Source organism: Nelumbo nucifera, chromosome 7 (genome assembly GCF_055504915.1).
Source record: "Nelumbo nucifera cultivar China Antique chromosome 7, China Antique-T2T, whole genome shotgun sequence".
Classification (NCBI taxonomy): Eukaryota; Viridiplantae; Streptophyta; class Magnoliopsida; order Proteales; family Nelumbonaceae; genus Nelumbo; species Nelumbo nucifera.
The window spans coordinates 32230443-32257870 of record NC_142655.1 but is presented as its reverse complement, the minus strand read 5'-3'; the positions used below and the strand labels follow the sequence as shown (position 1 = coordinate 32257870).

Below are 27428 nucleotides of genomic sequence, written 5' to 3'. Positions count from 1 at the left end.
CTTTTGACTCGAACGAAGCTTAAGCTCGAACTCAAGTCTCTAATTTGAATTGAGCTCAAGCCTTATAGTTTATGAACAAACCCCTACTGCTAGTATTTCATTAACTACAAACTTGATTTAACTTTTAAGAAGCAATCTAACTTAATTTTTAAAAATAAATAACTCAAAATATGTTTATTAGATAAATAATGAATACTAAATAAAATGAATTATTATTTATGAATAAAATCTCATTTAATATATTAAATCAAATTAAAAAATAAATTAATAATATTTTTTAAATAAAATAAGTCAGAATAAATTATCAATTACAAAGATGCAAAACCTATATTAATTTTTTTAATTTAATTTTTGATAACTAAATGTAAACTTTAAACACACATTTAGGACGGGGTCATTATCTAGTTCAAAATTAAACAAAATTTGGACCATAATACATTTGTATTAATGCAAATAGAATTACACTGCAATCAAACGCAGCCTTGGGTGAGAGTGGAGTTGGGTTGAGGGGTACCCCATTGGGTCGTAAAGGGTCGGGGTCAGTTAGGTGGAGGACAGAGTCGAGAGAGAACACTGCAAGTCGGAACAGTCGAACAGAGTTCTCCAAGTTTTTTCTCAGTTCTCTGTTCCACCATTGAAGCTGTTAGGGTCGAAATCTATTAGGACCTAGAATCTGTTCCTTCATTGAAGAATTAGTTATAGGTTATTCTCTCAGTTCTCTGTTCCACCCGTCACCAAATGGAGGGCAGGGTCGAAAGCTTCTAGGGTTTCAACGCCGCTGTTTCGCCTTTGAAGCTGTTAGGGTCGAAGTTTTTTCTCAGCTCTCTCAATTCTCTGTATGTTCCTCCATTGAAGCAAGTTTTTTCTCTTATCTTCAACGCCGTTGTTTCTCAGAGTTCTTAAGTCACGTGTAGATCGGAGCTTTGGATGGGTAAATCTTTGGACATTGTTCACCTTCTTTAATTTCATAGTTGTTATATAGTGATTGCATACTGAAGTAGGAAATAAAGATGGAATCGTCTTATTTATCTCAAATCACCGCTGTTTCTCAGTGTATGGTTTCTAGTTGCTACCTGGCATTTGATTTCAGGTTGAAGAACATAAAATTTCAGATAGAAGTTCAAATTTTAATAATGAAATAATTATTTTAGTAATTAAAAATTATGAATTTGCATATGATATATTTTATAAAAGTTAACAGAGTTGATTTATTTGGAGTAAAAATTATATATTTTTATAAATCGTTAAATGATAATTGAATTTATATTTGAGAATTTAATATTTGGTTAACCTTTTTATTAATGTTAAAAAGTAAAACACACACACACACACACACACACATATATATATATATATAAAATAGCCGGGTGAATGGGTACCCATGTCAACTAAAACTGGGTATCGGATACCCTAAAGTCTCAAAACCCATTGGGTCCTAATAGGGTTGGGATGGGTCGGATACCCAAAAATTCCTGTGAAATTGCCATCCCTATTTCTGCATTTTCTTCATTTTCTGCATAATTTCTGCAACCTCTGCAAATTTCTTCATTTTCTGTAATACTTCTGCAATCTTTATGCATATTTTCTTCTGCAATTTCTGTAAATTTTCTGCATTTCTGCAATTTCAGCAATGGTTCTGCATTTTTCTTCATTTTCTGCATATTCTTTTTTTTTTGCAATTTTCTTCATTTTCTACAATTTCTGCAAAATTTCTACTTCTTTTTTTAGTTTTTTTTAATTTTTTTGATTGGAAACAGTAACTCTCATTAATTCTTTAAGAAACTTAGTACAACTGTCACCTTCAAAAAACAAGGTGACCCCTCCACAGATTACAAACAGGCCCAAAAAAGGTTGCTAAAGTATCAACCATTGCATTGGCTGATCTCCTACTCCATTTAAACTTGACTTTAAGCTCCCTTGTTAGTTGCATAATCTCCCTTACAGGTTGTCTAAGGGACCAGGTGCCTAAGCTGTTTGTTTGCATCCAACCTATTACCATTTTTGAGTCTCCTTCCACTTCCAACTGTTGAAAACCCTGCTGTTTAGCTAGTTTGAACCCTTGTAGGAGTGCCAAAACTTCTGCTCTAAGAGAGTCCTCCAGTCCTATCGGGCCAGAATAAAGGGCCAGGACATTTCCTCCCCCATCTCTAAAGACACCCCCAATTCCAGAGGGGCCTGGATTACCTATAGAACTGCCATCAAAGTTTAACTTAACATCCAAAGATAACGGAGGCGACCAGTCCTCTCAAATAGCTAAAGAGGGGCAGGAAGAAGCTGCTACCGCACTCCACCCTCTAATTAAGTCATCTACAGAGAAGTCTCTGAACAGATCCAGCGATTTCAGCCAATGTATGGTCTTGATGGTGATCCCTTCTATGACTTCATGTGCTGATTTTTCTTTCCCTTGAAAGATTTTGTTATTTCTCTCTTCCCACACTGCCCAAACAACTGCTGCCCTCGTTGCTCTCCACATTATCCTTCCTCTTTTCTTTGATTGATGAAAAAAGCTAGATTCAAACCACGCTTGTAGGAAGAACTCACCTACACCCAAAGAGAGAGGAAAACCAATCCCAAATAAGAGTAACAAAAGGACAAGATATTAGTAGATGATTTACCGTCTCACCACTCTTCAAGCAAAGGCTACAAACATGAGGAGATAAGAACCAATTCGGTCTTTTTTTATTTTTATTTATTTATTTATTTATTTTTCTGAAGCAAGTTCAAAGTGTTGATTTTTTGGAGAACCACTTCCCAACAAAAAGCCCTCACCTTTGGAGGTACAAGAGCACTCCACACTTCTTTTATAGGAAAAGAGTAAACTAAATTGGAAGAGTGCACTAAAGCATTGAAGAAAGAACAACATGAAAAACAACCAGAGGACTCTTCAGATCAAATTCTATTATCAAGACAAGAATGATCCAAAAACACTGAATTTAAAAGGGAGAAAAGATCATCTATCAACCCTATTTCTGACTCCCTCAACCCTCTCCTGAACTCTAAATCCCACACCTCATTAGAAACACGAAAGGTAGAGATAACTTTAAATTTGTTCAAGGACAAGGAGTAGAGGGCCGGGTACCTATCCTTAAGAGGCTGGTCCTCAACCCAAACGTCCTCCCAAAAAAGGACCTTATTACCCGAACAAGCGTCATACTTGATGAAAGGAGAAAAGGTGGGTAAGATACCAACAATGTCTTTCCATAGAGGGGAACGAAAAGCCCTTGGGTTGATACCAGCATCTCATCCATTTGCTGCCAATCCATGTATACTTTCTGTCACTCTATGCCACAAGCTTTCTTGCTCCTTGGGAAATCTCCACAACCACTTACCTAAGAGTGCTATGTTTCTTAGACGGATATTGCCAATCCCTAAACCCCCTTTGTCTTTTGTCCTAGAGACCATTTCCCACTTCACTAGGTGATCCTTTTTTGACTCCCTAGGTTCCCAGAGGAAATCTCTCATTACTTTTTCCAATTGATTTGCCACCTTGACAGGCACTGTGAAGGTAGACAGGAAGTACACTGGCAAATTTGCTAAAGTTAACTTAATTAAATTGATTCTACCTCCTAAAGAGATGTAATTCCTCTTCCACCCTGTTAGCCTCTTTGTGAATCTTTCCAAGACTGGGTACCTGAGACTTTTTGACTTTGGGTTCCCCCCAGGGATAAACCCAAGTATTTTATAGGCCAATCACTCCACTCATAGCCTAACAACCTAGCCAAGGAAGACACCTCCTTATCTGATCTATTAACCCCAGCCACACAACTTTTATTCCAATTCACTCTCAAATTAGAGACCTTTTCAAAACCTTCTACCAACAATTTTAGATTGATCATCTCCTCAGGTTCTCCCTCACAAAAGATAATTATATCATCTGCAAACTGTAAATGAATAACTACTACTTCTTGCCTCCCTACTCTCCATCCATGAAAAATATTTCTGGAGTCATCTTTGGAGATCATAACACTCAAAACATCCACTATTAAGGTAAAAAGGAAGGGGGAAAGAGGGCCCCCTTGTCTTAGACCTCTCTTTGCAGGGAAGAAATCCCTAGCTACCCCATTCACCAAAATAGAGTAGTGGCATGAAGTCACACAACCTTTTACCCATCTACACCACTTTTTTCCAAAACCTCTGTTTCTTAAAACTTCTAATAAAAAATCCCAATATACCAAGTCATAAGCCTTTTCCAAATCAAGTTTGCAGATCAACCCCTTCTCTCATTTTCTCTTTTTTATAATCAACACACTCATTAACAATAAGGATTTGATCCGTGATTTGTCTCCTAGACACAAAGGCTCCCTGGTTTGGAGAGATCAGATAAGGAAATACCTTTTTAATTCTTGAGGCTAACACCTTAGAGATGACCTTATATATGTTGCCAATCAAACTAATGGGTTTAAAATCCTTTGGGTGTCTTGCTTCCATCTTTTTGGGGACCAGAGTTATATAAAAGTAGCATTAGCACCTGAATTAATCCTCCCTCTCTCAAAGAATTCTAAAAACACCTCCATTAAATTCTCTCCTATGATTCCCCAATAGTCTTGTTAAAAGGCCATCGTGAATCCATTTGGACCTGGGTTTTTAGATCTTTCCATTGAGAAAATGGCATCTTTGACTTCTTGGATTTCAAAATTTCTTTCCAATTCCTCCATTAGTTCTCTACTCCCTATTTGTCACTGAAAATCAGAAATGTCCTCTCTCATCCTGTTAGGACTGTCATAAATGGTTTTAAAGTGGTCTACAAACGCTATCTCTTCCTCCCTTGTAAGCACTTCTCCATTCCATTCCAACCTCTCCACAGTGTTCTTCCTCCTCTTGCCATTTGCCAGGGTATGAAAAAATCTAGTATTTCCATCTCCCTCCTTGAGCCATTTGCATCTAGACTTTTGTCTCCAACTTACCTCTCTCATCCACAGTGTTCTACTCTTAATCTTCTCTTTGCTTCCTCTATATCAATTTCCTGAATCATTTTAGCAATCCATTCTTATCTCTCTTCGACTTTTCCAAACTCCTCTTTGTTCCACTCTTTGATCATAGCTTTTAGAACTTGTAGCTTTTTGTAGAATCTATAACCTTTCCATTTGAACTCCACTTGATCTTCTTCCCACCACTGTTGTACTTTCTTTAGAAATTCAGGATGAAGTAGCCACATGTTCTCAAAACGAAACAGACAAGGTCCTCTTCCTAATTTCTCTTGTGAGAGCCTAATTGGACAATGATCCGAAGTTGGTCTAGGAAGTGCCCTTACTACCATTCTCCTCCAAGCAGTCCCAATCTGCAGAGAATAAGAATCTATCTAGCTTACAACACAGGGGTTCTTCTTGAAAGTTGGACCAAGTGAAACTGGCTTGTAGCATGGGCAGCTCTCTCTTAGCTCAAAGGACTCCACAAGAAGGTTGAATTTCCACATGCTAGAGGTGATCCTATGGCTATGGTTCGTTGTTTCATTCAGAAATCTAATGACATTAAAATCTCCCGCCAAACACCAAGGCCCACTCCAGAGACCCCTTATGGCTACCGGTTCTTCCCAAAATTCTTCCCTTTCCTTGTATAAATTTGGACCATAGACATCAGTTAAAGCCCATTCTAACCCGTCCTGTTTCCTCCTAAACTTCACTGCGACTGTAAAGTTGCCGATCAGTTCTTCAATGTAGACCATGTCCTCATTCTTCCAAATTGTTAGGATGCCTCCTGAGGCTCCCCACGACTGTGCACAAGCCCAACTTAAACCTCTAGCTGACCACAAACTTCTAACCCATCTTCTGTCCACCTCTTCCAACTTTGTTTCTTGAATTTGAACAATATCTGACTTTTCTTTTCTAAAAACTTTCTTAATCACCCTTCTTTTTCTTTGACTCCCCAACCCCCTAGCATTCCAACTGATTATTTTCATGAGAAAATCAGATGTTGAGACCCTTGAGGTTTTTCTTAACCTAACTCAATTTCTTTTCCTTTTTGCTTGTACCTCCTTTTTCATAATCAACTCCACATCTCAGACTCTAACTCCTTATTTTCTAATCTTTTCCTTTCTCCTACCTCTTTTTTCTGTTGTTTTTTTCCTTTTGTGTTTTTGACTTTCAACCCCCTCTTTCTTTCTTCCTTCTCCTCCTTCAAGCACTTTAGATTTGGACTATTACCTTCCTCCTCCAAACCTTCTCTAGACTATATTTCTACCTGAACCAACTGATCAAAGAGCTGCATTATTATCTCCCAGATTCTCTCCCCTTCCTCCTTAGGATCCTCTACAACCTCAATATCTCCTAACACTTCTGTTGCCTCCAACGACACACTAGGATTGGCAGTTGCTGGACAAGAATAGGTGTCACCTGAAGGCTAGACCACAAACACAGGAGGGTGGGGAGGGTTAGCTGAAACACAGATAGAATTATCTAAAAATTGACAAACCATACCAGAACCTAGAAACAAAGGAGGACTGTCATGCAAAGAAGGCTGACTCTGAACAGGGCCGATGTTGGGGGTAGTTCTCCTCCAATCTAACCTTTGAACAGCTAGCAGGGGAAGGGGAGCCATCTACAGCTTTTGTTTCCGAGTGATGAGAAATTGTAAATTCTCTACGAACACCCTGGTTTTGTCTCTTAGAAAGGGAAGGATCTACTGTCTTTGAAAGGGGTGTTTTCTCTTCTCAAGGGAGAACTTTTCAAACCGTCGCTCTTCTGAGGTTCCAAAGAAAGTTTGGTTGGGGCCAGCAAAGAGTTTTCGAAGAGTAGCCTTGTTCCTAAATCTACATCCTCCAAAAGAACATTCCGTGCACTGCTTTTAATGCTGCTGATACTAGACTGGCCATAGGACTCTTCTTCTAATTTCTCTTCTTCACAGCTTACTCAATCCAAGTCAAAATCTCCATCTTCCTCTTTGTTTCTATCATACCTCGGATTTTGTCGTTCAGGGGTGGTTGAGTAGCAGACCAGCCTTGGCCTCCATTCAAATTTCTCCATAACAGAGCTTCTCGGCTGGGGAAGACTCAAAACAGGTTGGATAGGGGACGATGATACACCCAAGTTATTGTCCCCTTTCTTTTTGTCTTTTTCTAAAGTCACATGGTTACTTAAAAAGTGACATAACCTCCTCTCTAATCTGCCTGGCCCACTTTGCAAACCCAAACACTTGTCCTGCTTTGTGAGCCCCTTTGAAGGCCCATTTATCGCTTTACTTAAAGTCTGTTTAGGCCCATTCTCTCCTTGGAGTTTTGAAGTGACCTTTACTTCTCTCTGTTTAGCCCCCTTGTCAGTCCCACCAATCCAAGAGCCTTGGCAGTCTGGTTTTGCATTTAACACACCTGTCACCACCTCTGCAAAAGTTCTTTTGAACTCTGAAGCTTTGCCTTTGCTTGCACTCTTTCCATTTTCCTCTTCGGGTAATCCTTTCTTGTTATCTCTTCTTAAGCTTTCCAATTCTGTGATAGTTTCAGTTAATTTGAAATGCACCAATCTTTGTGATCCACGTAGGTAGTCTTCTTCTACCTCCTCATCTTCCTTCCTCCTGGACTCCTTCCACAGAGCTACTTCAATGGAGGAATAGCCACACCGAATAGAAAGCACTGTCAACATAAACCTCAATCTTCCTGGGAATTTCTTCTGGTTTTACTCCACTTACTCTCATAGCTGCTGATCGAAGGTCTTTTAGGAACATACCTTCCAGTTTAGCTTTGCACAAGGAAGCAATGGATTGAAATAACTCTAGCTTCCACAAATGGAAGGGTAGGCCAGCAAGCCTTATTGATTACCCCATCCTCCACTGAGAAGTCCTTCAGGTTTGAGCTAGGAGACCACCTCATCACTGTAGCTGCTCCATTCTGCAACTGGATGTTTGAAGCACTAACTACTAAGACCTCCTCCAACAGATCTAAAATTGCTTTACAGTCTTCATAAGGGGTGATCATTACTGGACCTTTTACCTTCAGAATCTTGAGTAAATCTGCTACTACAACCCTCCAATCTTCTGGTTTCTTTTTGACTTCAACTTCCAACTTTTTTTCCCATTCTATCTTCTTGGTATTGAAAACCAACTTGTCTCTTCCCAAGCCATTCACCAGAATGTTCCCAGCATTTTCTTCCTTCTCCCTTGGAGATACTCTTGCTTCTCCAGTAAACTGAACACCCTCGGTACCTTCCTTCATCTCTTTCAAGAAGTCCTGTAGAATATTTTTTATCTCCCTCCAAACCATGCCTTTTCTACCTTCAGGAAAGCAGACGAGTTGTTTCTTTCCTTCTCCAAAATACTCGGTCAGAGCAATGAATCTACCTTTTATATTCCATCTTCTTTCTACTAGGTATCTTCGATCTTGTTGTTCTTTAGCGCTCTTCCAGTCTAAGTTTGCTTGACTGTAGTGCTCCTTCCATGAACAGTTTGAGCCACTCAATCACCTCCATACCTACCAGCAAAACCATGGCTTTCCTCACTTCTCTGATGTTTAACGTTACATTCCCTTTTACTTTGAACATCTCAAAGGAAAAGTTTTTAGCTTCAGCCTTCAGAACTCTTCTTCAGGTTGCTTTCTGCGTAAACTCCATTCTCTCTATTATTCAATTCCAGTTTTGTCTGTAATTAATTATTTTTCTTTTCTAGAAAGAATGTATTAGGTTTTTCTGATGTAAGCAATAAAAATAAGGGTTTTTCTATTTTTTTACATCGGAGAAATTGCCGGAGCTTGCAAAGAAGATAGGTTTTCTCTATTTTCTTGCAATATCTCCATTTTTTTTTTCATTTTCTGTAATACTTCTGCAATTTTTCTACATTTTCTGCAAAATTTTTGCACTTTTTGCAATTTTTTTTTTTTGCGTTTTCATTTATTGTCTGCATTTTCATACATTTTTTTTCAATATTTTTGGCAAAATTTCTGCAATGTCTGCAATTTTCTTAATTTTATGTAATTTGTCTGCAGAATTTTGCACTTTCTACAATTTTGTTTTTCATTTTCATTTATTTTCTGCATTTTCATACTTTTTTTGCAATATTTTTGGCAAAATTTCTGCAATTTTCTGTAATCTTTCTACATTTTTTTACAATTTTTGGGTTGATGCATATAGACACAAATGGTTCAATGGGAGCAAGAATTTCTAGGAACATTTGGAACATTTCATTTCTGAGCAGAAGAGCTGTTTTCAAGTAGTGTTCGATTGATTAGGTATTAATCAATATTTGATTGATTGGCCCGAGGTTATTGACAAACAAGATTTGTCTAAGTTACCTCGTTTTTTTTGTCCAAGTCACTTCTCTTTTTGTCTAAGTCACTTCTCTTTTTGTCTAAGTCACTTCTTTTTTTTTTGTGAGTTTCGGGAATATCCCCATTCATAGGTCCGAGATCCACATCTATGAATTGAAAGGTCCGAGTGATCAACTCTGCAATCAGTTGTTAGAATCAATAGGTGTTCAAATCGTTCATTTGAATAAATTGAAACCCTTCTATGGGTTGACCCATCCTGTATCTATCACATGATAGTTGTGGGAGCAAAATCAGTTTCAGGTATACAATGGAGATCACCCTTCCTCACGTCATTACCACCACCCTCTGCAACTAGAACAATCGGCTCCCCTCAGAAAGTATTCATAGCAGTTCTCTTACTCTCCTTTTTTTTTGATGAGTAAGGTCAAGTTCAAATCCAACATTAAAGCAATTACTCTCTATTGTGACACTGGTTACTTGTAGGCTTTGGCATCCTCCTGATCCTTTTAGTCATTGCTCTGGTAGTGATCTAACTCATTCCACACCAAAGTAAGAGCAGAATAATTAATTGATGGACTACATTCTCCTTGCTTACAAGCTGAAGATTCAACCTATAGCTGGTATACCTCGGCATAATGCCTCTATTCTGCATAGATTGTCTTCACTTGCTCTCACATCTCATAAGCAGTGTTTGGCCGCAGAAATTCTTCCTTGTTTTTGCAAGGAACACTATTTTGAAGATTCAGCTATAGTATCATTTTAATATTAAGATAAGTTAACAAAAGGGTTTTAGTATTAAGACAAGGGTTTTCTTTGTTCGATTGGAGAGGGAGGAGAACCGAACTGAGCATCCGAGTCCCAGCCCAACTCCATCGCACCTCAGCTTCGGCAGTGACAGGTAAGTTTTTCTTCTTCTTCTTCAACATTTTTTCCTTTTTTCTTTCGAAAAAACAGTCCGCCAGGCCAGGCGCCAGTCCTCCCTTCTTCTGTAGTCACTTCTTCTTCTTCTTCTTCTTCTTCAAATTTCAGTTGAAAAAACAGGGGCTCCACCAAACCTCCTTTTTTTTTTGGAAAAAACAGGGGCGGAGCCCCTTTATTCCTCTCAATAGTCAGTCCTCTCTCCACTCTTCTTCTTCTTCTTCTTCTTCTTCTTCCATTCTGCCCCATGAGGCCATGAGTTCAACAGTCGTCTGCCCCTTGACTCCTTGAGTTGAGTCCATTCTTTTGTTTTTTTTTTTTTGAAAATCTGAGATTTGAAATGTTTGAAATGCTTTATTTTGAAAATCTGAACTGAAACTTGATTGTATGCTATGCTGAATCTAAAATCTGAGATTTGAAATGTTTTAAGTTTTGTTTTGTTTCATTAACGTTTTTTTTTACATGGCTGAACTACTCTAATGCTCTTTTATTTTTTTATCAGTTTTGTTTTGATTGTAGGGCTGATTTTTTTTTTTCTATTTGTATATAAGTATATTGCAATATTTGCTGATTTGCATTATGGTTGCTTGCTTACTTAGGATTTAGGAAATACGTGAATATTGCAATATTGAATTTTCTGATTTGCATTATGCTTTATTTTGAATAGTTTACTTAATGTAATGTGTAGCTAGTAAGCAAATGTAACTTATAAAATAGTTTAGGTCCTTTAGGAAGTATAAAAATCTATAGATTTTAAATTTATAGATTCCATCGCCTAGGCGACGCCTTTGCACCTGGGCGCCCCATGGTCGCCTAGCCTTGCCTAGTCGCCTTGACAACTATCAGCCTGTAGCTGGTATAACCCTAGCATAATGCCTCTATTCTGCATAGGTCGCCTTTACTTGCTCCCACATCTCATAAGCAGTGTTTGCCCACATGAAATTCTTCCTTGTGGCTGCATAGAAGCACGGAGCCAAGACATAATTATACTATTTTCCTAGTCCCATCTATCATGTTCTACAGTCCCAACCTTAGTCTCTTTAACTGTATTATTGATATAACCAGCTTTCCCCTTTCCTATAATGTAAAGTTTAATGCTCTTGGACCATTCCAGGAATTTTAGCCCATCCAAAGGTGTGATAGCCATAGGAAAAGTTATGCTGTCCGTCCCATCATTCAGCATAGCCTCTGAAGAGGTAACAACAGTAGTCAAATCCTCAGTAACCATGAGGGATAACTTCTTCACCCTTTCACCATAAGCACTAATCATACATTCAGCAGTAGCAAAACATTATCATACCTCACTTTCAAGGCTTACACCTAGCTGTAGAAGGACCCCATGATCCACAAACTCATGGGGTCTCTAGGCTTCCATTACAGCACTCAGCCACCACCAAAATAATCTTTCTTGGCACTACAACCAAGAAAAAAGAGAAAAAAAGGGGGAAACTAGTTCTTCAGATCAGGCTGAGAGGTATTTCTACAGTCTTCATTAAAAAAAGAAAAGAAAAATGGAAAGTTTCTGACATAGAACATGAACTGATCTGCTTCTAGCACCTAGAAAAGTGCTCTGATACCATATTATCCAAGAAATAAGAGAAAACAAGAGAGAGGAAGAAGAGAAGTATAGAGAAAAGTTTTCAGTCTAAAAAGACTAGGCTGGGAGCACCTAGTACCTTATTTATATTAGGGTGGCAGTACATTAAGAGTAAAAAGACAAGAGTACCCTTGTGTCACAAATAACAGAATTTACAACCATTATAGTTGCAATGTCTTCAAAGAGGCTTCTGAATATTTGTTGTGAGTTATCCATTTCCCCATGTGGGCAAAGTTCCATATTAGAGTTTTGATCTGTAAGCAGATGGTTGATCTTCATGTATTACTTACCTGGACTGTTTAATTGACCACCTACTGACTTACTGAGTGCATCCAAACTAAGATGATTCTAATAGTTTTGCAGCTTGACATTGGGCATTAGATTCAAAATAAGCTCAACTTTCTCACGGTACAGTACAACTAATAGCAATAAGAAAGGAAGCATAGTCCATACTTGAAATCAGACAAATAGCGTAAATTAAATGGACATTTCCCTTGCAGTCCATGAAAGGATGTTTTAAAACAGATACACCCAAACTTCTTACTACCATGGACGTGACTGAGATGTTAATGTGAAAATTCTGATAGCGGTATAACATGTTTACAAGGTTCATCTGAACATTCTCATAGTTCATGAGAGGTAGAAAGCAAGGTTAATATTTTCTTAAAAAAAAAAAGAATGCAAGGTTAATAGCCACTAGTTTTTAGTGGTTGGGAGAAGCTGGCAGTGCATGTTAGTGATAGTGATAGGTTTTACTTTCAGTCAACTAGGATAGATGGAGGAAATCATTACTGAAGAGGGTTTTCTCTTTGAGATTTGATTTGGGAAGCTCTTCATAGGGAAGGATATTTTTGCTTCCCTTTTTCCAGATCTGGATCTGGTCCAGTAAAGGCAATTTACTAAGTTCTTCATATAGACATATGTGTACTTCTCATAAAGCTGGTCTGGCATGGCATGGAAGAACTAAGGACATCTGAATTTGTTTTATTTTATATATTTAACTATTTTTTATTAACTATTAATTTATGAACCAAAGTTTGTAGACCTTTTGATTATACTCTCCCTTTCTTTCATTCTTTGTTTTCTTTTTCTTTAGGAAATGGATGAAAATTGAACATTATAAGATGGTTGTAGTGTCTTGAACTCTTGATTCAACCAAAGTGAAATTAGTAGCAGTAGGTGGCAACTTTGTTGCACTTAAAAGCTCTGCTTTCTGTCATAAAATCTTAATAATTTACAAACAATGAGTTGAATCATTGCATTGCTACTCATGAACAAGTATAAGATGATCAAACCTAAGATTCTTTCAGGAATCTTTGGTCGTAACAGAGTATATATTGATTTTGTTGATTGTTCATTCATTTTCTTATCCAGGATCATTCATTTTGGATTTATAAGCCCTAGAGTGTAAGATGGACATCATCTCTCAGCTGCAAGAACAAGTCAATACAATTGCTGCTCTTGCCTTCAATACCTTTGGGACACTACAAAGAGATGCCCCTCCTGTGCGGCTTTCTCCAAACTATCCAGAACCACCTGCTAATCCTTCAGAGGATGCAATAAATGTTGCAGAACAACCCAAGCTCATGAGTGCTACTCTGGTTAAAGCTGCTAAGCAGGTGAAATTTTTTTTAAGAAGTGATTAATCAAAAAATTAGTAGTATCTTATGCATGTAAAGTACTGCTTCTAAATGGAATAGTGGGTAATAACAATCAAACAGGAACTTGACATGGCAAAAGGTCCATTAAAGGTAAAAGGTTAATGACAAATCCAATAAGATGATGGATTAGGCTGTGTTAAATGTAAAGAATGTAATAGATTGTTATGATATCATGTGATCAGGTCTTTTCCCTCCTTCCCCCTGTATGACCACCATATGCAATCCATTAATGTTGGATCTAACCTCTTGCATAAGTGCATGTGTCCAACATGGCAACAAAAAGCCCCAGTACATGTTAAGGTTTTACCTGTTTGGTACTTGGGATTCCCTTTGAAAGTTGGTCTTCTTACAAATACATTAATATTGCATGGTCCAAACTCTGGTACACAGGAGTGGAACCAAGGTTCATCACTGAGGAGGGTGTCTTTCTATCAGTTCTAACATATATTAGACACATTTTCAAAGGATGGGGGGTAGGACCCCTTAGCTTCTCCTTGGTAGTGTGAACACTGCTTTTGAACTAAGGTGTGAAGAAGGTTAACGGTGGTTGGGCACAGAAAAGAAAAGGAGGAAAATAGGAAGAGATTGTGATAGTGGTGGATGATGGCTAGAGTCTTACTCCATTGCAATGTGATCGATTCAATGGAGAGTGAAAATTTTCTTCACCTTCAAAAGTAGAGTTCTAAAAACAAACAAGCAAATTATGTGGGAAAGAAAAAGGAAAAAATGATTGTTTCATTTCTTTGGAAAATAAGGGGTGGATTACTATTTATAGGTTTAGACACATCCTTAAGGAATTAATCCCATAGCTTGCACAATAAACTACTAAATCCTTCCTTCCAAAATACACCAACAAAAATGTCAACAAAATCTTTCTGGACTCATGCTCACCATCATCAACCACCCCTTTTCTCAAAAGTGAGATTGCTAGCATGAGCCTAATAATTTTGTTCTAACTACATATAGAGAGAAGCCAGCCATGCCACACCATATACCCATTGAAAAGATGATGCATAGGGAGGTTGTGGCACCATTCTTGGTTTATTTCCAAGCATTCAATGAATCAATAGTTAGATCAGGGTTATGATTCTTGCCCTGATTTAACTATTGGTGGTGGGGTGGTTAAAGGATCCAGAATCTGTGATATGGTGCTACAGGGATGAATTAAAAAGGATTTTGTGGATCACCAAGAATATGAATTTGAGGATACACTGGGTGAGGAGATCGGCAAACGGATTAGCTGATACTCTAGCCAAGCAAGGGGTGAATAGACAATCTTTGTTTTGGGCTCACTTGTAATTTTTCTGTTTTGTTTATAGAGAGGTAGCATCTCATGCCTCTGAGGGATGCTTGTAATGATTATATTTTTCAGAATTAATAAAATCTAAATTCACTTATCAAAAAAAAAAGATCAGGGTTATGATTCTTGCCCTGACTATAGAATAATTTGTTGTCTTAGGATGGTCTCTGCTTACTATTTTCTAACTAGTTTGATTTTTGAAACAACACCACATCCAAAATCTCAAGCAATGCATATGACTTGTAAATTGTGTCTTTAACTCTTTGTGCACATTGAGTGTTCCTAATGATATCTGCTGCTTATTGACAGAATATTATGAAACTTTGAGAGCATAACGATCAATATATATTTTTGATTGTTCAGATTACTGTCAATTGGTGTCTTACTGTCTAAATTGTTTGGATTTTATATCTGTTTTTTTGAGAAATATTTCAAGTTGTTTTTTTATTTTTTTTATAGATGGGGCTACACAATTGGGGGGGGGGGGGTAGCCCATCCCCCAACCCTGATGTAGGCAGGATTCAATCCCAAGCCCCTTACCAACCAACCAGTTGGCACCTTGCATTGGTTGCAGTTAAATAATGGTTTTTCTTTTTTTTTTTCCAGTTTGATGCATTGGTTGCAGCACTTCCATTGTCAGAAGGAGGTGAAGAAGCACAATTGAAACGGATTGCAGAACTTCAGGTATGGTGTTCATTAATTTGTTGCCTGACCTTAGTAATCAGAACTGTGTATATAGGGGGAGGTAGGTTTTTAAAATTGCTGTTCATGTTTGGAAACAGACTGCTATGCAAACACCATAGGCTCAGTTTGGAAGGAGTACAAATACAAATATTTTTGAGTGTAAAACCTTGTATTTTGTATTATTTTGTATGTATTTTTACTGTACATATTTGTATTTGTACTCTTTCCAAACTGAGCCTTAGGCTGTGTTTGGTTGCAATGCGAATATATTTGCACTGATGCAAATGATTTTGGTGCAAATTATGGTTTATTTTTATTTCAATATTTACCTTCATTTGTTTGATTGCAGTACAAATGAAGTAAATAAAATAAGACCTGAAGCAGAATAAAGTAAAACCCAGAACAAAATTAAACCAGAATTTGCATTCTTTTCATTTGCACTCCCATGTATTTGTATTAGTTCAAATAAAATTGCACTGCAACCAAACACAGCCTTAAGAAAAATCATTGGAGGGTGTAGAGATGATGGGCCAAATGGGCTATAGTTTCTTGTTTTTATTTAGTCTTGTTTATGTTTATGTTTGTGATTAGTGGGCCTGTTTTCTTTCTTTTATTATTACTTTTAGTGCTGGCCAACCTACTAAGGGTGTTCATGTTATTATGTTGATATTACAATAAAATATAATTTTGGGGGACTAGAGGGAGATTCAACCTCTCTTCCTTCCCTTTCTTTCTTTCTCTTCCATCTTCTTCTTCTACACTTCCTATTTTCCATCTTTTTCATTATTCCTCTTCTTTTTTGCTTTATTTTAGACTTTTACAGGCGGGATTTACAACTTGGTATCAAAGCAAGGTTCCTACCTTCTTCCTTTTCTCTTTTAGTCCCATACACAAGTTATATGGTGTGTTGATTAGTTGATTGATTAACAATTATTCAGCCCAGTTGGAGGAGGATTTTGGAGTGGAGAAGATTGTAGTGCTTCTTTGAGGCCCAAGGCAGGATCTTGGAGTGTTTCCCGAAAACCCTAGTTAACTAGAGAGTTTTTGGATTAAGGGGTATAGAGGGAGTTCGGAAGTGGTGCTTGGGGTAAGAATAGTAGGTTTTTGATTACCTTTGAGATCATTCCAAGTTGGAGAGGTTTCTGGAGCCTTTGGTATGAGCGGCTAGACTTTTTCCCTTTCTCTTGTATTGCCGGGTCCAGTGAAATTCTTTCTTTGGTTGATTGAAGACTAGTTCTGGGCCTTCTGGCCTTAGGGCAGTGAGTCTTTATTAGTAGCATTCTAACTTTATTTTCATTTGTTTCCGTTTGGCCAATGGAGCAAATTGGAGGTGAGATGAAAATGAAACAACCTACAAACTCCCAGTTTGGCCCAACAAGGTTTGTGGAGACTGTTGGGGGCATAACCTCAATGAAGTTAGATGGGACATGGGACTAATTATCTAGCATGGTTTCAGTCAATTAAGATCCATGTCTGCAGTAGAGGAAAATGGGGGTATATTACTAGGAGTAAGAAGCAACCCAAGGAGGATGGTCTTGCCTATAAAAGGTGAATACAAGAAAATTATACAATTGTGGGCTGGTTAGTAAATTTCATGCAACCTCATATCAACCAGTATTATTTGTGGATGGATACTGTAAATGAGGTGTGGGTCCAAAACCTTGATGATAATGTTTTCTATGATAGCCTCTTTACTTTTAGACTTACCTTTGAAAATTCTTGCTTTCCTTTCTTCTTACATGCAGCCCAATAATGCTGCACTTATACATTTCCACATGATCTGAAGAGGCTTTTAATGTCTCACCGCTGAGTCTGTCTGCACCCAAACAAAGAAGAGAAATAATACAAGTGCCGGCCACAAAATTGCAGAAGATTATTAGGGCCTTATCCTTTGAATATTCTTGAGTGTGTTTATTTTTTCATGATAGACTTGACAATTGAAAGCTGTGTTCAAAACCATCACTCATTATTGATAAGTATTGCCACCATCCAACATTCTCTTTCTTTCATTTTTTATCTTTCAAACAAAATTTATTTAATTTCCGTTTTCTGCCTTATTTTTGAATTTTTAATATATCCATTTTACCCCCTTTCTATCTCTTTCTTCATTTATTCTTTGCCTCAGTCACCCTCTCACATACACTCTCAAACACGTGTACATGTATACATGCACAAATAAATACTCCTAAGGCACTCCTAAAGTTGGGAGCTTCTAAAATTTTCTGTTCCTGCAATCTCACCCCTGTTCTGAAATTTTGCTACTTAGATCCTGAAATCAATGCTAAGTCTTGATTTCATAATTTTCCAGGCTGAAAATGAAGCTGTTGGGCAAGAACTTCAGAGGCAACTAGAAGCTGCAGGTAAATTCTTTAGCCTTTTCTGCTGTTCAAATGCTCTTTTGTTGTATACTAGCATATATGGGTCTTATGGAAGTCATTAAAACCGGATTATTTATATCCTAATATCTTTTTTTTTTTGGTAGAGAGGAAAATATCCTAATATCTAATTTATATCCTAGTATCTATATTCTCTTATTGATTAGTGTAATCTAGAAGACATAGGACAATATTAATACCATATTAGAGGCTTGTACAGGGGGGACAGAATCACACCCATAAATGCATAATTAGGCATCTATTTTATGTTTGAACCACAGTAAATTATATCATGTAGCTCACCATTTACTTGGAACCATAGTTTTCAAGGCACCAAGGCGAGGCTAGGCAACAGGGGGCACCTTGTCACCTAGTCACCTAGGGGATGGATTTTTAACTAAAAAACACATATTCTAGGGGCGTTCCCTAAGTTTCATAACCATATTTCCTTAATAATATCATAATTTTCATAAGTATGAACTTCATGTAGAAAATCAGCATATTCATGAGAAAAAAAAGAAAATTAAAAAATATAGGGGTTGAATTCCTATTTTTTTTATAGGAAAAGAAGAAAAGAAAATGTTGAAGAAGATGTTACGAGGAAGAAAATGTGTTGATTGAATAAAATTTTAAGTTCTTCCTTACTTATTGGTTCAGGTTTTGAAGTCTTCGAGGGTTCAATATGGCAGTTTGCAACATCTATGTTGATTAAACCCTAACAAACAATGTTCTGAAAATCGTAATTGTATCGTAAACCGTAAAGAGGTTTAAATCGAATCATATCGTAAGTTGTAAGATTTATTCTGATTTTTATAAAAATTGTCAAAAAACTACAAAAATGCCTAAACCCCTAAAAAATTATGAAAATGAATGACTTTGTACTAATTTTTAGCCTATATACATAACATAAATAGGTAGTAGTAGTAGTACTATAGTAGTAGACTGGTACTGAGTCTGACAATTACACCACTTTCATAAATCATAATTCAATAGATGCCATGGGCATGATCAAGTTCAACTTCAATTTTAAGCAATAAAAAATTATATCCTTAATTGTATTGCTATTTGATACGATCTAATAATTATATAAATATGAGCTTTACATGACATCATGTTCATATTCATGTCTTTCAAGTTTCAATAATTTAAGCCAAATCATCAATACAAGAATACAATAGTGAAACAATGCAATTAAAGAAATTAAATTCTAAAATCTAATAATATTTTTGGTAATTAATGCCATTGCATAATTGGCCATAACTCATAAGCACATCCATTGACATAAACTGCTAAACAACCAAAGAGATGCTATGTGGACATGTATAATAAATTACAAATCTAGCCAAATCATAAGCCTAACCATATCCACTAAACCAACATAAATGAAGACTTATACACTGAAGCTAACAAAAAAATCCTCACTGATCAATAAGGAATATAGAGTTCTTCAGTGTTCAGCAAGGATGCAATATTCTATCATTGCCTCCAACCATTTATAAACAAAAGGACACATAACAAGAAGAACAACTAACTTAAAAATTAAAATATGACACATAGATAAAATGAAAAGTCTTATGAAATAATGAAAACATAACATGGGTAAAAAATAAGATGGAGAAAATTGGGGGTGAGCCCTTGTTTTGCATCAGAAAAAAAGAAAAGTATAAGAGGTTGAAGCCCCTATGTTTGTATACAAAAGAAACAGGAAAAAAATGAAGCAAAAAAAGAGCAAAATGCAATAGGGCGGAGACCCTGTTTTCATTGCAAAAAATTCATGCAAAAACAGAATAGAAGAAATGTTTTGCGTCAAAAGAAGGGTTGGACCTTACCCCTTTCATCTACAACTAAAATAATAACAGAAATCAGAAAAAGAAAAAAGAAAAACCATTACCTTCCATGCAAAAAAACCAGAAGAACGAAAGAAATGGGCAGAGCCCCTGTTTTGCGTCAAAAGAAGAAGAAAAACCCTTTTATTAGCTGGAATGTTAGGGGACTGGGTAGTGCAAGAAAGAGAGCAGTAATAAAAGAGGCCATCAAGAAAATAGATCCAGATGTGGTACTGTTACAAGAAATTAAAAGAGCAGATTTCGACATCAAATGGGCAAGGAGTGTGTGGAGAGGTAGGGGGATTAGTTGGGTGGCTTTACCTTCATGGGAGTCTGCAGGGGGTGTTGTGACAATGTGGAAGAATGAGGTAATTGTAGGTCTGGAGGAATTGATAGGACAATTTTCAGTTTCCTTGAAATTTAGGCAAGTGGAAGATGAATCTGAATGGGTGCATACCAATGTGTATGGGCCAAATGACTATAGAGAAATGAGGAAATTATGGGAAGAACTGGCTGACATAAGGGGTTTGTGGGATGGGCCATGGTGCTTAGGTGACTTCAATATAATCAGATTCTTGGCAGAAACTAATAGTCCTAGGCAAAGGTCTACCACAACTATGAGGAGATTTAACCAATTTTATGATGCTTTTGAACTAAAGGAAATTCCATTGTCACAAAGGTGTTATACATGGTCCAATCTCCAAGCCAACCCAATTTGCTCTAAGCTGGACAAATTCTTGTTTTCAAATGATTTGGAAGAACATTGGGGGAATCTGAACTCTAGAGCACTCCCAAGGGTGACCTTTGACCATTGGCCTGTTGTACTTTGTAAGGAGGAGGTGAGAAATGTGGGTCCCGCTCCATTTAGATTTGAAAACACGTGGTTTGGACACCCTGGTTTCATTAAGAAAGTAGAAGAGTGGTGGTCAGAGAGCAATCCAGCAGTGGAGTGGTGTGGGATGCGGTTTCACAAAAAACTCCAATATCTAAAATTTAGAATCAAGGAATGGAATCTACTAGAGTTTGGGAGACTGGAGGAAAGGAAGTAGAGTGTGACTACACAAATTGAAGATTTGGATAGGAAAGAAGAGAGAGGCAACCTAACAGTAGAGGATGGGGAACAAAGATGGAAATTGCCTAAGCAGCTAGAGGGTTATATACTTCAGGAGGAAATAAGTTGGAGGCAGAAGTCAAGATGCAAGTGGCTGAAAGAGGGGTACAGGAATACTAAGTTCTTTCATGCTTTGGCAAGTGGCAGAAGGAGAAGAAACTTTATTTCCAATTTGGAGATTGAATGGGTAACAGTCACAAGTCAAAGAGAAATTGCAGGAACATTTGCAGATCATTTTAAGCATATATTTAGAAGGCCCCTAAATAATAGGGTGTGGCTGGAAGGTTTGGAATGGCCAACACTGAAGAGAGAAGATAGGGAGTGGTTGGAAAAGAAATTTGATTTGGAAGAGGTAAAAGAGGCAGCTTTTTCAATGGATAGATCAAAGGCACCGGGCCCAAATGGTTTTACGATGGCTTTTTACCAGGATTTTTGGGAAATACTAAAAGAAGATCTAATGTTGGTATTCGATGAATTCCATACCAGAGGAGTAATTAACCCTGGGCTAAACTCCACTTTCATTGCTTTGGTACCCAAGAAAAGTGATGCAAGTCTTCCGAAGGATTACAGGCCGATAGTCTAGTTAATAGCCTTTATAAGATCATCACTAAGGTGTCGTCCTTTAGAATTAGGAAGGTGCTCCCAACAATCATAGCAAATAATCAATGAGCTTTTGTGAAGGGGAGGCAGATAACAGATCAGATACTTGTAGCAAATGAGAGTCTAGAGGACTTTAAGAGATCTAGGAGAAGAGGGGTGGTCTGTAAATTAGATTTGGAAAAGGCTTATGACTTGGTTGATTGGCCCTTCCTATTGGAGGTGATGATTAACTTTGGGTTTGGGGACAATTGGTGCAAATGGGTGATGGGCTGCATTAGGGGTTGTCATTATTCCATTTTGGTGAATGGGATAGTGGTAGACTATTTCCCAGCTTTGAGAGGGATTAGACAAGGAGACTCCTTATCCCCTTTTTTTGTTTACATTGGTTGTAGAAGTACTTGGGAGACTAATATCCAAAGCAGATTCTAGGGATTTAATAAGAGGTTGGAGAGTTGGAAGAGAAAACATACCACTTACACGCCTATAATTTGCATATGACACAAATTTGTTTTGTGAAGGAGGGGATATCAATAGGATTAGAAACCTAAAGCTCACTATACAACTTTTTGAGCAAATGCCAAACCTTAGAGTGAACTTTGAGAAAAAGTTGTATAGTTGGAGTCAATACGGGGGAAGGGGAGGTATGTGAGTGTGCAAACATTTTGGGGTATGTAGTATCTAATTGGCCCTTAAACTACCTTGGTTTACCACTGGGGAATAATCCTTAAAAAGGTGTTTTTTGGGCCCCTGTTGTGGAGAGGTTTGAAAAGAGACTTGCCAACTAGAAGAAAAATTATTTCTCTTGGAGGGAGAATCACCTTAATTAGGTCTAGTCTTGCTAACCTTCCTATCTATTTTTTGTCAATCTTTAAGATTCCGGCTAAGGTGGCTAGCATGCTAGAAAAACTAATCAAAGATTTTATTTGGGAGCCAGGGGAGGAGGAGGGAGGTTTGGGAATTGGGAACATAAGGATTAGGAACTTAGCATTATTAGGGAAATGGCTGTGGAAATTTTTATTGGAGAAAGAAACACTGTGGGTTAAGATTGTGGGAAGTATGCATGAGCTGGCAAACAATGGATGGGACTTTGGGATCCTAGCAAGGACTACAAGAGATTCTCCTTGGAAAGCTATTCAAGCCATCTTGCCCTTGTTCTCTCCATGGATCAGGTATGATTTGCACTTAGGTAACCTTATTAAATTTTGGGAACATGTTTGGGTTGGGGATTCCTCTTTGAAAGATCAATTTCCAGGCCTCTTTGCTATCTCTACCCTTAAAAATTGAACCAGTTTCCTCTTTTATTGTACCTTTTAATTCGCCTTCTGGGTTTGGGTGGAACTTGAGCTTGAGAAGAGATGTTAGGAACACAAAGTTAGCCTGTACTTTAGCCTTATTATCCATTCTTGAAGGGGTCTTCATTGAGCCATCAAAGACAGATAATAGAATATGGACACTCACTCCCTCAGGTTCCTACACTTGTGCCTCTTTTTTTAAGGCCCTTTTACCCCCTTTTCCTATTGGATTGTCTTTCCTTGTTAAAGAAGTGTGGTGTTGACCTATACCTCCAAAGGTTGGGAGTTTCTATTGGGAAGCCTTTCTAGAAAGAGTTAATACAGGGGATACACTTCAAAGAAAAAGACCCAATAGTTGTTTGTCTCCTCACTGGTGTGTCCTTTATAAATCCGATGGTGAGTTTGGATACCATTTATTAATTTCTTCAGTTTGTTAAAGTTATTTGGGAATGGTTTACTTCTTTGTTTGGGTGCAGGTGGACTTCCCCTTTGAATGTGCAAGGCCTACGGTGTTGGATTGTTTGGGAGGAGAGAAATTCAAGGATATTCTCAAATAAGGAGAAAAGTTTGGAAGTAATCTTGGAGACGATCCACATTAGGGTGATACATTGGTTGAAAACCTTGGAATTGTTTACAATGTTCTCAGTTGATGAGATGATAAGAAATTGGAAGGATATTGCAGATTCAGTCTCAATTAAGGAGACCTTAAATTCCTGCTGGACACCTCCACCTCATGGGTTTACCAAACTGAATTTTGATGGCAGCAGCATGGGCAATCCAAGGCCCTCTGGAGTAGGGGGAGTGATAAGAGATGAAAAAAGCGAACTTGTTAGCTATGTATCCTGGTCCAATTGGGGTGGGAGATTCCTTGAGGGCTGAGAGTCTAGGAGCTCTTGAAGGGATACAAAGGGTCAAGGAAATGAATATTAAAAAGTTGATCATTGAAGGTGATTCTGAATTGTGGTGAATTGGCTAAAAGAGGACAGTTCTATGCTCTGGAAATACAACAATGAAAGAGGAAGTTCAAGTGGCTCACCAAGGACATTGAAATTCATTGTACATGGATAAAGAGAAATGCAAATGCATTGGCAGACGGTCTAGCCAGGCAAGGGGTGAACAGAAACTCCATCTTTTGGGCTGTTTTGTAATTGTTTCATGGTTAGGGTGTACATTGGGTAGTAGGGAGTTAAGATTCTTTAGCTCCTTCCCTTGCAAATTCTGATTTTCTCAATTATTAATAAAATTCATTGTTATTGATCAAAAAAAAAAACGAAGAAAAATCCTTACCTTTCATGCAAACAAGGGGATGAGGATTGGAGCTTCAATAGTAAGCCTCTTTTGATTGATTAAAGATGCTATTTAAGTTGATAAAAATAAAATGACAATGCTGCCCCTTGATGTAAATGTATAGCTTTTAAAAAAGTGGAGGACTAAATGGTCTTTTTATCTTAAATTATGTTTTGGCTCTAATCGTTTAAGTCAGTTCTAAATTGTGATTTATGATTTGATACAACGATTGGAACATAAGTCGCACGATTAATTTAAAAAACGATTAGGACATACAATTTGAATCATTTTGGGGCTGATTAGATTCAAATCATGAATTGCACGATTTTAAAAACATTGCTAGCAAATAAGAAAATAATATAAAGAAATTAGTATATAAACACACAAAATGAATAGTTTAAGTTATAATGTCTACTTTATAATTATAATCTCAAAAAATTAAGAACATAAAAGTATTTATAACACAAATACAATACTGCTTGGCGATTAGGTGAGGTGAGTCTCCAAGGGTGCCTTGTCACCTAGGCGTCGCCTTGACAAGGACCATGCAAGAAAATTACTTTATGATAAATCACTATGACTAAACAACTGCACAGTCAAAATAATGATAGCATATGGTTCAGAAAAAAATTACAGCACAGATTGTATGGTCCAGAATGACAAGTTACTTGTTTATTTCACTTCAGGCATTTATTGATGTTTTTCTTCCTTATTTTTTGCCCATGTTTCCCTTTTTACTTCAGTGTGCATTGCTCACTGGGTCTTTATACCATTACTGGCAAGCAAACTCATGCAAATGCATAGGGTTGAATAAAAATTTTGATAGATTTGGGTTGGCAAATTTAGGTTTTGATATCAGTTTGGTTCCAGGCCAAGGTCTTTGTTCAAGGTTGGCCCTTAACCCCACCCGACCATTTTAATTTATACCCATATTTTATTAAACAGGGCCAAAAGAGTTTCAAAGATATAAGGGTTTAATGGGGGAAGGGAAGATGTCATATACATTGACTATCGAAGAAAGATGGGGGGAGAGAATTAAGAACTATTTTATTGGAGAAGAGTAATGATTTATTTTAATAGAGAAAATTAAGACATAAGAGGGTTTTATAAGGAGGCATAAGAAGGTTTTTAATATTTTACATGTATGAAGGAGAGAGGAAGAGAGACTCCTTTCCAGGCCTACGGTGAGAGACCCTTGGCCCCCACACACTCCTCTTGCTCTTATATATAGATTTGTAAACTTAGACAGTTTGCTATTTGCTTTACACTAACTAACTCTATGCTTTCATTGCTACCAGAACAGGAATTGAAACAGGTCCAGGAGCTATTTAACCAAGCAGCAGACAACTGTTTAAACTTGAAGAAACCTGATTGATGATTAACACCATTTTGGGACCCCATGAGTTTAATTCTGGCATTGAACATATTTCCTAAATTCTGGATTCCACTGCCTAGTAAAATGATATAGATTATAATTCAAGTATGTGATAGATGTGATGCACGTCTCTTTTCATGCTTAGTTTTGAGATTAATTTAACTGGTTTTCTTGGTGTGATTAGACCATTATATCTAGAATTAGTGAAGGTAGTGTGCTTTCGGCCAAAGTTTGGAAGGTCGGAACCAAAGGGATTTGATTCCACCAAACAAGTTCGTTATGCCTAAAACCAACCTGATCTGTTAGCCTCATTTTACCCCGGTGGCGATGACAAGGACAATGCTTCAAGAACTACAGACATGGACAAAGATTTTTCTTTTTTTCTTCTCTCCTTGTTAGACGAGAGTAAGACATAGTCGGTTCTAACTTGTAACAACTTTATTGTATAAAGGCCACGTGGTCCCACTTGTCTAAGGCTGTTGAACACTTGTATCTATAAATACTCATCGAATGAATAATATTGTGTCAGTTTGCATCATTCTTCGGTGCTAGTTATCATGTATCAAAGCCTAACCAACTCTGATCTGTTTCTTTTTGTCTTCTTTTTTTCCTTTGTTCTCCAACTGCTCTGCTCTGGTCTGCATTAATGGCGGAGGTTCCAGTTCCACTGTGGGAAACTCCAACATGGAAATCAGATCCGATCCGATGAATTTGCCCTTTTATCTCATCCTTGTGATAATCCGGAGCTGGTCTGATTTTTCTTGCCTTGGTGGCAATTTCTGGACTTGGAAACGTGCGATGAAGAACGTCTTACGAGCCAAAAATAAATATGGTTTTGTTGATGGATAGTTGTCGAGACCATCGAGTTAAAGCATCTCGATCAAATATAATTCAATGGTAGTTTGGATCTTTTAAGACCTGGATAAGTGAATTATTCATGTTTTTTTATTTCTTAGGTAAATAAGGTAATGACCAAGGACATTTTTTGTTTCATTCAGATGAAAAAGTTATTTATCCATCTAGGAGATGGGTATCACATATCCAGAAAAGTAAACTTTCCCTAGTCCTCACATAAATATGAAAAATGAATATGGGATTCTTGGTTAGTAGGAATCAAAATCTCATTGACCAACTTTCTCCCTCTCAAAATCCAAAAAAAGAATGCTCTCATATTGTAACCTTCGTTCATGGTTTTTAAAAACGAAGGGTCTCGTTACACAAAAAATAAAAAAAATTAAAAAACTGAAAAACAGTCAAAACCGTTCAATGGTTAACCGGCCGGTTCAGCGGTTTATTGACCAAAATCAATGGTTTTGGGGGAAAATGGAACCAGTTCTCGGTTTTTCTGGTCCGACCGTTCGGTCCAGTCCAGTTTTGAAAACTGTGCCTTCATTAAAGAAAGGTTTGGACAGGTGTTATTACATGCATACATCAACTTAAGCATGACGCTCCAACAGAGAAATTTATCTGTGGTAGTGTCTTCAATCTTCATGATGAGCTCGCTTCCATCACCTACCTAACTACAATTGCAGTGGTGAATGTGAGAAAGGAAAAGTTAACCAATTTCTCATGAGACAGGGAACTCATTCAACATGATCCATTCGTTCCTTTTCTGATTCTCAATAAGATTTATGCACTAATTCTTCAAGAAGAGCATATTAAATAAGAGTTCCACCCAATCTTGATGCTACAACTCTCAATGTTTCCGGCAGTTTTGTGATCATTATGAGCACCCTCTCCATATCAGGGAGAAGCGCTTTGAACTTATAAGCTATCCACCTAGCTGGACCAAGCGCTTACAGTCCAAACCTGATAAGAATACTTACACTCCACCAGAGACTTCCCCTGTCGCTCACCTTTGCCAGTTAATCTAGAATATAAATCAGTTGACCTCTCTTCTGAAACTATAGATTACCACCTTCTACTTTGGCGGTAGTGAAAGTTAGCCCCCTAAACTTTCATTTGAGACAAATCCCTAAACTTTTAGATTTCAGCACTTTCCTCTCTCTATTAATTAGATTAACAGAAAAAGGTTAATTTACTAAAATACCCTTTCAAAATTCACATGGGTGAAAGGATGACATTTCAAAATGATAAAAATGGACAAGGCAATTTACATCATCTCTTTTTTCACCCACTTTAGATAAGAGAAGAAAAAAGAAACATAAGTAAAGGATTTATACAAATATGTAAGAAAATGGTTCCCTCAAGTCTC

The 27428-nt window shown here is 37.4% G+C and overlaps 1 protein-coding gene across 2 annotated transcripts; it reads left to right on the top strand.

Moving 5' to 3' along the window:
• The first annotated feature begins 476 nt into the window (after positions 1 to 476).
• MED21 (mediator 21) lies at positions 477 to 25751 on the top strand. 2 transcript variants are annotated; one of them, XM_010260229.3, is made up of 5 exons: positions 477 to 931; positions 13077 to 13321; positions 15270 to 15347; positions 17656 to 17707; positions 25142 to 25751. In XM_010260229.3, exons 2-5 carry the CDS (start codon positions 13115 to 13117, stop codon positions 25168 to 25170), a joined length of 366 nt encoding a protein of 121 aa, XP_010258531.1. In that variant the 5' UTR covers positions 477 to 931; positions 13077 to 13114; the 3' UTR covers positions 25171 to 25751. The 2 variants fall into 2 exon arrangements, with proteins under 2 accessions (XP_010258531.1, XP_010258530.1); XM_010260228.3 differs by having other exon boundaries at positions 25137 to 25751.
• The last annotated feature ends 1677 nt before the right edge of the window (positions 25752 to 27428 follow it).